The sequence below is a fragment of the Amphiura filiformis genome, chromosome 4 (assembly GCF_039555335.1).
Source record: "Amphiura filiformis chromosome 4, Afil_fr2py, whole genome shotgun sequence".
Lineage (NCBI taxonomy): Eukaryota > Metazoa > Echinodermata > Ophiuroidea > Amphilepidida > Amphiuridae > Amphiura > Amphiura filiformis.
The window spans coordinates 18415108-18428337 of NC_092631.1; the positions used below are offsets into that span (position 1 = coordinate 18415108).

General features: G+C 35.5%; 1 protein-coding gene across 1 annotated transcript in view; it reads left to right on the plus strand.

Annotated features, from left to right (window-relative positions):
• The window catches only part of LOC140150021 (germinal-center associated nuclear protein-like), a 177576-nt gene that overhangs the window by 109698 nt on the left and 54648 nt on the right, over positions 1–13230 (plus strand). The window contains exons 14-18 of the mRNA XM_072172025.1: positions 1739–1852; positions 3040–3199; positions 4345–4494; positions 11903–12032; positions 12825–12931. Coding sequence (XP_072028126.1) covers positions 1739–1852; positions 3040–3199; positions 4345–4494; positions 11903–12032; positions 12825–12931 — 661 coding nt within the window. The remainder of the gene's footprint in view (positions 1–1738; positions 1853–3039; positions 3200–4344; positions 4495–11902; positions 12033–12824; positions 12932–13230) is intronic.

Below are 13230 nucleotides of genomic sequence, written 5' to 3' on the forward strand. Positions count from 1 at the left end.
GGTTGTTTTCATGTACTTTCAAGTTGTATAGACGGAAATCACAGCAAATAAAATAAAGGTGATTTTTATCACAGTTTAGAGCAATGGTGGATAAAAAAAGAAGGATATTACACAATAAATAACCAAGAACACACATAAAAGAATACTAGTCATTAAAATGGCATTCACTCACAAGTTTCAAAAGACCAAAAGTTCCTGGTATAAATTTATTGTGTTATTTGTTATTTCTTTTTTTAAATATACCATTATATTTATATTTCGCATTTCGCCAAAGGTGTTTTCAAAATTTGCTATACAAATAATGTCACAGTTTACCAGTTTTGAACAGATTCTGTATACTAGTATTGTAGATTCAAGGTCATAATCCAGTCACCCATTTAGAAGGGGATTCCCTAAATTTTCACCTGTCGTGCAGTGTTGCCACTTTTAGAGACTAAAAGATGCAATGAGGTCATTACCATACTTGATTGATCTGTCCTGTGTAGCCCAATTATGGTAATACTGAAGCTTCAGTAGTAAAGGTGCTTTGTGTGGCCTGTAAAGAAAAAAGGCGGGAATTACTCAATTTTCATGGTATTTTTTCTGATGAAAGAGCAAACCGGATTTCCTTCTACAGCTGTGCATTAATGTTAACATTCGTCAACAAGAGGCATGTGTCAGACTTGGCATATACAATATAGATAGCATTTTGCCTTATATTAAGGCAGAATCGTAAAAGAAGTTAGTAAATAAGACATGAATAAAAGAAGTATAATAAGGGACCATTCACAAACACTTGTGGGGGGGCCTGATGCAAAACAAATTTATCGCAAACATTTTTCGGGCCCCCTTTTGAGATCTCAAAAATTTCAGGGCTCCCCTTTTGACGTGGAAATTATGGGTCAACCCAAGTGGAATGTCTATTTATTGAAATGTTATAAATATTTATATAAAAATGTGTTCTTTCTTTGCATGCTCTTCTCCTCTTTCTTTTTTTCTTCTTTTATTTGTTAAGTTTGTGTAATTGTATGTTGCAACTTAGGGCAATGTAAGGGGGTGCTCGCTTCAGGCCTTTGGGCCTGTTGAGCATCTCCTCATTCAAATTTTGTGTCTTTTATATATATTTTGTATGCTGATTTGAATGAAATAAAATGATGATATATGTATGTATGATGTATGTATAGAAAAGCATATAAACTCAATTTTCCCAGGAAAATTTGTGGTCATTTTTTTCAGGCCCCCCCCCCCTTAGGAGGGTCAGCCCCCACCACAAGTGTTTGTGAACGGTCCCTAATGTCAATACCATAGTGAATAAATGTTCAATCAACATGTTACTATCTGTCACCTTTGCTTGTGCAGAATGAGCACAAATATTGAAATAATGAAATGAGGGCATTTTGAGGCAAAAGAAAGAAATTAACTTGAGATACATTGTAACAGTCTTTTCCCCATGTCTATGCTTCTACACTTAAAAGTGTAGAAGCATATACACTACAAGAGATTATGAGGCCAACTTATCAAAGTTTATGTTAGTTCTCAGTGTGATATAAAAAACAAAACTGATTCGACCAAATTCATCTCAAAACTGTTTTCGTAATAATTATATTCTTTAAGTAAATACAACTGATTCTCAAAATTGTCAAAATTGTCCCATTTGGACTGGTCGGATTAGAGTGTATAACTCATCACGAGAACAAACTATTGTACTGAATTTAAAAATTAACTTTGTTTCTTTTCTTATTTTCCCATCTCTTTTCAGACAAGTTCAGCATTACCGTCCAGAAGTAAGAGGCTCTGAAAATGTCAAATTTGCTATCAAGACATTCTCTGCTGTCAACTCTAATAATTATGTCAAGTTCTTCAAACTTGTCAGGTAATTGTGTAAACTTGGTATATTATAAATTTTCCAGGCATCACCATAACCTGTTTCTTTATTACTTATTATTGAAGAAAGAACCAATACCATTGAATTCCATCTGCAAGCCTCTTCTTAATGACAAAAGAGACGAAAGGCAGACACCCTCCACAAAAAGATTATAACAGATTGGTCTTACAATAATACATGTTTGTACAGCCACCTGTATCAGTAGTATAGTTGCTCAAACTCCAAATAATGTATTGTGGAGGGTGTCTGCCTTTCATCTTGTATCACAAAAACTCTCATTAAGAGGCATATGATTGTAGGTATACCATTTTTCACCCTGATGTGGCAGTGATGTCAACGCATTGAGGCAACTTTTTTATGCTGCATCTTTAGAGGCTTACATGTGTACGCTAGCCCTTTGAGCAAACACGAAGCGATTTGTAACTTCTTGGAAAATGGTATAGAATTCTGTGGTACTGTTAGGTAATGCATGTATCTATCAAATAATATGCTGGTGCTGTTATTTTTAGTTGAAGAAGGAGGATGAATCATTTGATTTTTGCAAATTTGCCATCGTGTCAAGTTTAGTATGTAGAATTAACTTTGATTCCTGTAGTCTAATACTGAACTTTATTACATCTTTGACACCTTGAATTTTGAGACATTTGATTCAGGATCTGTGATCAGAAATAATTTAGAAAATATGACTTGAAATATACTTGAAATTTGAGCACTCTTAATCTGGGGCTATGTAATAATTGTGTGTATCCCCGGATGATGAATTCTCGAAATGGTCTGCTAAAAATTGCTTGCCTCTCTCCACCCTACCCCTCACCCCCTTCGTCTGTGCCAAAAATCTTTTCCTCCCTTTTGATGTGCCAGAAAACCTTTGCTCCCTCTTTTGATGAGCAAAAAAATCTTTGCCCACCTCCCTTTATACATGCAAGCTTTTGGGAACCCAAATTAAAAACCTTAAATTCTCTTATCATACAATGCGAAAGCAGCGAACAGCTGTCCGCGGGTACACATAATTATTGCATCACCCCTAATCCTTCAGTTTGGGGTCATTTAATTCAAAATGTTTATTTCTACTAAAATTCACTCTGCAAAATTCTCTATTTAAATATTATGTAGAGAATAGAAACAGTTGATATGTTGCGTATAATGAAAGTGCCATCCAACATTTCTTACTTCAGATCGGCATCCTACTTGAACGCATGCAGTATGCATCGCTACTTCACACAGATGCGTAACAATGCTATACTCGTCATGAGCAAGGCCTACAGAGGGCCTAGAACTACCCTGTTCCCACTGGAAGATCTCATACGGCTTCTTGCGTTTGAAGGAGAAGCCGAGGTAGGTAGAGTAAGATGCAGAGAATCTGTGTATAGACGAATCCAATTTCATGCATTCCTGCTCCTCAATGGCAGCTATTAGCCGCGACGGGTACCCAACTATCCCACCTAAAATGTGGTATGATGCGGCCTTGAAGGGTATTATAAACTGCATTCTATAACCTGTGTAACACGTAGACAAAAGAATGATGACAGTTTACAACACAAAAGAATCTAACATCGAATTTTAAGCGGGTTTAATCCACCCAATTGGGTTCTCACAACACCTGTTTGGTGCATGCGGGTACCCAAATATAGCCGACCAAATGCTGACCATGACTTGGCTCGTTGGATTCGTCTATAAGAATGAGTCTGATGTGGTGTTGTAATTTTTTTATTTGTTATACATGATATGTGGTATTCAACTTAATAAAGGCCCCTACAGAAAAGTAAAGTAGGTATTGGGTCTACGCATCCTGCTCAAGAACAAAAAATAAACACAATGGGGAACCAATTGCTCGCTACAAGAGGGAACTGAATATAATTAATAAGAAAGAATGAACAGTTTACTAGCCCAAAGTGTTATACAATTAAACAAGACAACAAATAAACGCAAATCCCCACTGGCACACAACTCAACTTGAAAAAATCAAGGGAAAGTGCCGGAATAGGAATCGAACCCACAACCTTCCGATCTCTAGATGGATGCTCTATTCATTAGGCTACTAGCTCCCACTGTGTATGTGAGTTCTTTGTTGTCATTAATGCATCTTCCCCACAATTCAAATGCAGTAATGGAGAGAGCAGATAATTGATTCAGAAGTTTGCCTCCACCGGGAATGGAACATGTGACCTCTTGCACCAGAGTCAATGGACTTACCATTGTGCCATACTGTTCTGAAATGGTACAAAGGTGACTGCTGGTTATTAAATAAAACCAATTTCATCCACAGGAACTCCCTGATTTTGGTGTTTCAGATCTCGCCTAGCCCTGATATACTTGTACAATAATTTTACTTCATTTAAAATATCAAGAGCCAGTTCTCATTTTTCTTTAGGGTCCAGATTTTTGCCCCAAAGACATAATAGAGTTGGATTGAATTTATGAGGGCTCTGTAAACTTCTTGCTTCTAATCACTTTAAAAATTATGCTTTTTTTTCTTGCAGGCAACAGAGTTTTGTGAGGCGCATGGTTTACCAGTCAGCGATGGTACCGTACAGTTCAGCCGCTCTTCATTCTTAGAACCAGAGTCTGCTATCGTGGCCTTCCGCTCTATATCAATCATTGAAACCAAGAACGACAAGTCCATCGGAGAGGTAATTATTGAGAAGATTTGTCCGAGACTTTAAAACAGATTAAATACCAAATCCAATCACTTATTGCACGGTTCTGCCATGATGCAAGGAGAGCCTCGAACTGGCATGACATGAAAGGAAGAATTACATAACTTTTGCAATGTTATATGATTGGTTTAATTCCCATTCATGCATGCTGCCAGATAGAGGCTCTCCTCGCATATGGCAGAACCATGCAATGGGTGAATATCTAGGATTCAAAGTGCATCTAATATTTGTGTCAGACTCACGATAAACATGATAAATACAGTACCAGATTCATTTTGCTGCTGCCCCAGAGGTACACTGCTGCCCAGCTACTTCATTATCTATCTGTATTGTTAATCACTACTCCTCATTCCAGAAAAATATAGACTATGCCATAGTCGAATTTTATTAAAAATATGTTATTATTAGTCATGATGAACCCATTTCGTTGAACTCAATTATACATGTTTATTAAAATTAAAGTGTTCAATAGTAAAATGGTCATAAAGAGTTAAAAATATCAGATGATTAGTTACAATAAAAGTAATTGAATGCAACATTATCTTGCATAATTATAATGGCTCACTTTAATACTGAACAATTCTGATTTTGGAATCTACCAGTTTATTGATAGCGAACCCGAAAATCCGACTATGGACTTTGAATTTTAAGCAGAACTTTACCCCGGGACTTTGCTCTCTAAAAACACACTGTCAAGCATACTTGTTTATCAGTCCATTAACCACAAGTACATACATACATACATACAAATTATTTATGACACGCTGTTTCATAGATATCACAGCGTGTGTGATGATACACTATATAATAAATAACAAACAAAAATAAAAGCAAGCAAATAATGTGGAACAAGAGAAAATCATTGTGTGAAAAGGTGTGTTTTAAGTCCTTTCTTAAACATTTGAAGTGATGGCACAGAGCGCAGAGCAGGTGGTAAAGTGTTCCACAACCGAGGAGCAACATATGCGAATGATCTGTCGGCAGCAGATTGAAGAGTGCGAGGTGTGTAAGTTTGTTCAGTGAGTCTGGTAGTGTCAGTTGAAGATCGTAAGCCAGTTCGTGTAGGTGAGTACAGAGACAAGTTGCAGGCAAGGTATGATGGAGCAAAGCCATTTAGGCACTTGAAAACAATGACAAGGATTTTGAATGTTATTCTGTTCTTGATAGTAAGCCAGTGGAGCTCTTTGATGAGCGGTGTTGCATGATCACGCTTCTTTGCACAGAAAATTAGTTTTGCCGCCCAATTTTGCAGTCTCTGAAGTCTCGCGATGTCAGTTGTATTTGCTCCAAGTAGAACTGCATTTGCATAGTCGAGACGAGATAGAATTAACGACCTAACGATGTGGTGGCATGTGTCTCTGTCTAAGAACCGGCGTATCGTGTTATGTTACGAAGATGGTAAGTGACATTACTACACAAGCTTGTAATGTGGGTTGACATGGAAAGCTGACCATCAAAGAGGACACCCAGATTACTTAACAGTGTCAGAGGGAATGATAACATTATTATCAATTTGAAGATGAATATTTGATGGTAACTTGCGCCTATTGTTTGGTGAAGCAGCGATAAAAACCTCCGTTTTGTTATCGTTCAGCATCAACATGTTGTTAGTCATCCACAGTTTTATCTCGCTAATGCAGTTTGAGAGTCTTGACAGAGCACATTGAATGGAAATCGGATCAGAAGGATTGAAATTTTAAAAGAGCTGAATGTCGTCGGCATACATATGGTAATGGATTTGATGCTTCCTGATAATACGACCAACCGGGATGATGTAAATTCTGAATGATGCTGGACCAACGATGGAACCCTGTGGAAGGCCATAGTACATCTGATGAGGATCAGAAAAAGTACCATTGATACAAATTTTGGTGGTTCTGTTGGTAAAATATGACTTGTACCAGTCTAGTGCAGTTCCGCTTAGGCCGATTTCATTAGCCATACGATGAACCAAAACACTATGCTCTACCATGTCAAATGCAGCTGACAGATCTAGTAAAACCAAAAACACAGCTTGCTGGTTGTAAAGGTACTGCATGATGTTAGTCTTGACGTGGAGAAGCGCTGTCTCTGTACTATGCAGAGAGCGATAGGCCGACTGGTATTCTTCACCAAGATTGTACTTATCAATATGAGCATTGATGCATCTGAAAACATATTTCTCGATCAGTTTTGAAATGAACGGAATATTTGCGACAGGACGATAGTTTTTCATAACATTTGGATCCAGGGATTGCTTCTTTATCAATGGGTTAATAATAGCTTGCTTGAGTGCGTCTGGAAATACCCCTGTGGTAAGAGAAACATTAATAATACGGTGGATTACAGGTACAAAAACAGACATATTTTGCTTGATGTACCAAGTGGGTATTGGATCCAAAAGACTACTTTTGTTAGCAGACTTATTGATAAGATCAACAACATCATCTTCATTAACAGATGGTATAACATGGTATAGTACAAGACGCGCTAGATGTTTGATGAGAGATTAACTTTCGCGCCAACACAAAAGCGCCGCAAATACCACAGGCAGTTGTGTACGGTGTAGTCAATGGTAATGGCGCGGGCCCGGAAGATTTAAACCATAGCGAGATATGGGCGACCAATCACAAGGCAGACCCATTTAAAGATGCATTACATCATGGCCAATTTTAGTTAGGCCAGAAATTGGCCTAACTCTCCATAGAGTCTCGTGTTAAAAATCTTAACCGCAAGGCAAAGTCAGTAGTCCACTTGGGAAGCCAACAAACAGAGGGAGTGCGGTGACTGAAAAGATCAGATACAGATGTGAAAATCTATCAGTTGCACACAAATCAATATAAATCAGAGTTTTATGCTTAAATGTAATAGCCAGAGCATGCAAAATGGGCAAGTGGACTACGGAGAAGTCTAAGAAAAATACAGCACTAATTTTTTGAGGATTAAAAAAATATTATCATGTTCTGCCAAATGAAACATAGCTCAATCCTAATCATTCATTTAATTACTAACTGGAGATAAAAGAAAAAAGAAAAAGTTCACCATTTTATCAACTTCTTGAAAAAAGAGCCAAAAACATGCATTTTTAACATGTTTTTCTGACAATCGAGTCACAAAAACTTCAAAGACTAATTATTCAAATTCTTGAGTAAATGTGGAAATTTTGCTCAAATGTTTACTTTTTGTGTAATTTTAATTTAATGATTTGTTATAGAATGCATAAATTGACTCTGTACAAGTCTTTAGACTTGATTGTTATAGCATGTTAAAAACACCCTGAAAATGTATGTTTTTGGCCCTTAATTCATCAGTTTGGTCAAATAGGGCAGTCCTATGAATGAATCATTGTTTCCATTAGGGGCTGATATTAATCAATTTGTTTTGTGAATGTTTATGCCTATAGTCTAATTTTGACAGCACAAAGCCATTACGCCTAACACAAACACAATGAAAACGTGCCTTAGGATCAAAATACCTATGTTTATCATGAATTGAATGCCACTAATGTGTAGGTGTAAATAAATGAACGACTTGTTTTTCAACATGTGTGTAATTAGAAACATTTATGCTACATTGTGTCCTGATACAAAAATCTCAAGAAAATAATGTGAATAAAATAAAATAAAATAAAATAAAATGAATAATACATACAATATCACACAAATTGCCTTGTGCAACAAAAATGTTAGAAGTGTAGCTATTGATTCTAAATATACCAGTTTGGATTCTAAATATACCAGTTTAAATGGCCAAGTTATGTTTCTTCACTTATTTTTTTGTTATTCTAAATTACCACCCCGCATATGTGATAGCTGGTCATAAGGGCAAACTTTCATGTGCATGAAACAACTTTCCTGGCTGGGCAGAGGGAACCTGGTAAAAGGTGGGCCTATTTATGAATTTTCATTATTTTTATGCTACTCTTGCCAGAATATGTATGTAAAAGTTATTATTTTTTAATTTAAAAAAAAAAATTTTTTTTAGCAACAACAGCCTATAAATTCTGCAGTTACAAATTTTTGATTCATGGTATGGGACAGAACATTATAAAGAAATCTACTTATTTTGGCCTGTTTTCATTTTGATATACTCTACATGTAAAAACAATGAATTTGTACAGAATGACTCACATAATTATTAGGGTGTGTAATTATTCCATCCAATTATCAAGGGTGTAGTATGTGGGTGTTATCATGGTTATATCTGTTATCGTGGTAATATGTGACCCCTCAGCACAACTGAGCCCGCATGTCGCCAGTGCCACTATTGAGATATGCTCCATTGAACTTAACAATAAACAATAGGAAACAAAGGATTTATTGACTGTTTTATTGATTTTTCACTACTTAAATGTCAAGCACTATAGACATGATATACATCATTTAATTTCAAGCAGAATATTTTGGTTGAATATCTCAAAAATGATGATTGGCGACTTCCGGGCTCAGTTGTGCCGAGGGGTCACATATGGGGTAAACTGAAACTTACATGATATTGAGTTACATTATTGTTGGGTTCCCCAAATGAGTCATTTAGATCATCAGATTTATAAAGTTTACTTCGAGTACTGTTAAATATCAAAAATATCAATTTTTAATTATTTGACATAAAATGTGTATTACATTGCAAATTTCAAAAAATCAAAATTATTTGATATCAGAAGGACATTCTTCAGTATTCAGAATGCAATTCGATATGTCTGATGTGCTCTAATGTCCCACAATAAATACTGTCCAAACGTTCATACCCCATCCCTTAAGTGAAGGTCATAGTTATTTTTGGGGTACAGGTAATGAGTTGTAGGTAAGCGCACAAGGGTCAGTGGCCGTAGCAAAAGAGGGGAGCAGCTGTCCCTGTGAGTCTTTCCCCTCCCAAGCCCCCACCCCTGTGGGATGCTGGCTGCCCTGATATTTAAGATTTGGAATCCTCTTCTTTACTTTTTAGCCAATTTTTGACCATTTTGGTCAAATTCTCCCCCCCTTGAAAGTTGTCTTGCCTCCTTCCACTTTGCCACCCTCTGAAAAAGGCCTGAATATAGGAGAGTTAGGTTTTAATGTATCAACATGTGGTTTTCAGTTTCTGAAAGCTCTAAATGTCCTTTTCAGAAACATGTGTAAAACTTATTTTTGACCAGGGTCGACATGTGACTCATTCCCCTTGATCATGTCACATATATTCTATGTGGATCATTACTATTCTTGTTTTCCTTTTTTTCCAATTTATGTGGTAGATTGTCTGTTTTCCATGATTTATCTGCTTTAAAATGTATTTAAGCAAGCCTTCATTCTCCCAATTTGTGATTAAACTCGCATACAAATCATGATTTATTAACATTGTAGTTGTTTTGACATGTCACAGTAAAGTAGAACATCTTTAGTCTGTTTTTATGTGCGCTGCTGTGAAAGTATTGCAGCAAGTCTTGAATTTCCCATTATGATGAAACTCACATAAAAAACATGATTTATATGTAAATACTAGTTGTTTTGAAGTGTCACCTAGAAGTGAACCATTTTGACAATAGGAATATTCTTGAACTTGTGGCTTTAGTTATGTGGGGTTAAAGGAATCATTGCATGACTGGCTTTTCACAGACATGCAAAAGCTGCCATTTGCATCTATGACGTTAAGGTGTACTTCCCAGTCCCACTGTACCTTATTTTGGTTTGATTGAGGTTAGTATTTTGCATGGAGCAGCTATTATATTTAAATTGCAATGTTCCTGCAGTCATGCATTGAAATGAACTCCCATGTATGTGAAAAGTAACATATATATGTAACTTATAGAAGTTATTTTGATTGAAAACTGATGTGAATGTTAGAAGTATGAAAAGCAATCAGCTATTTGAAGTTGTTTGCCAGTAACTATGTCACTGTCAAGTGTATAATAAATACCATCCATGTTCAGTATTTGATTAATGTCAGAGTCGTGCAAGCTAAACAAAATTATTGGGTTCAACCGTCTGGATTGGCACATAAAGGCAGACTGTTTGTGACCCAGAAATAAAGTTAAAGGTGTATTTTCTGATTGTGAGATGATTTTATAAAAATTAGACCTGGATGCCATACGCCTTCTATTATTAAGACACACAATTTACCGTATTGGAACATATAAAGAAAGATGGTTTATGTACGAGTATTTGAACACCCAGTTTACCTAATTCCGTTCAATATTAACCCTATTCCATTACCCCCACAAAAGTGGTATATTTGAGTGGTGTGGAGGTATCATAATTATTATCTACTGCGTTGCAGTGTTATCGGTTGGGTAAATACCAATAAGTGGCATACCATTGGCAAGCTTGGACTTTAAGCTTTTAGAAAAACAAGTTTAATAATTAATTATGTAAATTTTATGCAAATTAGCTCATGAATAATTAATGAGCTCATAGCCAAATATGATGAAAAAAATATTTTGATTTACATTTTTGAACTGTATCAATCAATGTGTACATCATGTGGCATTTTCATGCAGTTTTAAATAAACTGTTGTGTTTCTACATATAATAAAAAGAAATCTGTCACTTGGGACTATACATATTTAAAAGTTTATGGACATTTTGGGGCTATTTTTAGGGTAAAATTTGGCCTAAAAATGGTTAAAATATGCAAGTTTCCAACATTTTAAACCATTTTATGATGTGTAGACGGTAATTATATTAGAAAAAAACCTCTTTTGTTGAAAAAAGAGTGGTAAATTATCAAACTGTTTAAAGGATAAGACCTTAATTGTGTAAATATTTTTTTCATGCATATTAAGCCATTTCGTGCATGGATATGGCACAAAATTGATGGGGGTAATAGAATAGGGTTAACAACACAAGATTTTTAAAGAATAACCCTGAATTTTAAAGTTTACAGTGATCGATGGTTATTAAATGCAAGCATTGAGGCATTCATGTAAAATCTGCCATCTTGCTGAATTCAAATCAATAACGGTTTAATTCTGGGTTTTTCTTTAAAAATAGTACATGCTGTATTGTTAATATTGAACAATATTTGCAAATGGGGTATCAAAATGTATGTACATAAGCCAATTTCCTTACCAATATAATAATTAATTTTCTTCAGCTTTATGCGTATTTTTAACAACTGAGTTACTTTTTAAGGTCTTTACATCCAGTGTATGCTTGGGTATGATGAAGGCATGAGTCAAACAGAACAGATAGCCACACTTGCTAAAGATCACTGTGCATGGAGAAATCTTGTGGTTGCCTGCTCCCCAGCAGAAGGATGATGATGATGCTGATAACTTCTTGTTCCACAGTCCAGGAACTGTGAGAGGAAAGAGGAACATTCTTTGTTCTTGTTTTGTTTTTTATTTATTTGTTGTTTGCTTGTTTTTCAGAATTGAGAGATTTGTTACAAAAGTCACATTGTTTCTATAAATTAATTACTTTAACAGATTGTGAATGGAGGTCTGTTACCCCCTAACTACATCCATGAGCCGATGTCAAGTTTTAACGAGATGGGACAATACAAGGGTGATATCACATCATCAACTACTACATTACAGCATGAAGAGATCTCACAGAGTGAGTAATTGTGATGTATTTGACTTGGAAGTATTGAAATGAGAAAAGTTAGAAAACACACAATAACATTGTTGCTGAAAGGACAAAATTGTAAAGGACATTGTATAAGTGCTGATTATGTATTGATGGGAAATCTGAAAGGCAGTCATTTCTAATTATATTAAAACAAAATCAGAAGTACACATATGTAATAAATTTCTTGATTAATATCTAGATCAAAAATGGATGAATATATGCATCAATCTTCATTAAAGGCCCATTCAGTGATTCCAGTGCAAGTGTTAAAAAATGCTTAAATGTCATTGTAATTGTCATTTTGTATTTTTGAAATTGTCATTTTGTATTTTTGAAATGAAAAACTTGGCAAAAAACAAAGAAAACAGCAGTATTGACAAAGTTGAAGCCCATTTAAATACATGTAGCTAATTAATGTCAGTATATAAATTACAGACTCATTTAATTGCCTTATTTTGTCTTATACACAGCTTTCATCTGTCCCACTAACAGGCAATGTTAGCATATCTAAGACAATGACAAAGGTACCAAAATCTGAATTTTGTGATCGTCCGAAACAGCAAATCACTGAATGGGCCTTGAATTGATCAATTGGATAGTTGGTTGATTGATTGGATTGATAGATGATTGATTGATTGGATCAATCTTTGGTATGCGGTCTGCCAATTGAATGATTGATTTTAAATTGATTGATCAATTGGATCTGAGTCTTTATGAAATTTTGAATTCATGCATTATATGAATGGTTGATTCCACATTATTCAATTTGTTTTTCAGAGGAGGAAGAAGAAACAGGAGAAATTCAGTCTTCAGTAGGAGAAGAAACCACATCAATGGTAGAGAAGACAGAGCCAGTTAGAAGAACTCATCAATATTCCAATGCAGTATGTACATATAAACTGAGCCTCAGTCCAAGACAGTAGTACTTTTTTGTAGTAAACATTTACATTGAGATTAAATCAAAAATGCTGGTTTTTTTTCCAATAACGATGTATCTGTAGATTAAAATTTCAGCATTGTTTTAGAACATAATGGATCAAAATCTAATAATGTGCTTGTGATTAGAGAATTCTATGATTCACAGAGCTTAAAAATAACTTACCTGATGAGTACCTTTCAACTCGCATCCGCCAAGTCTTCATCAACCTGACTCATCATGAGGGGTGCCACTGAGCTGTCTCTT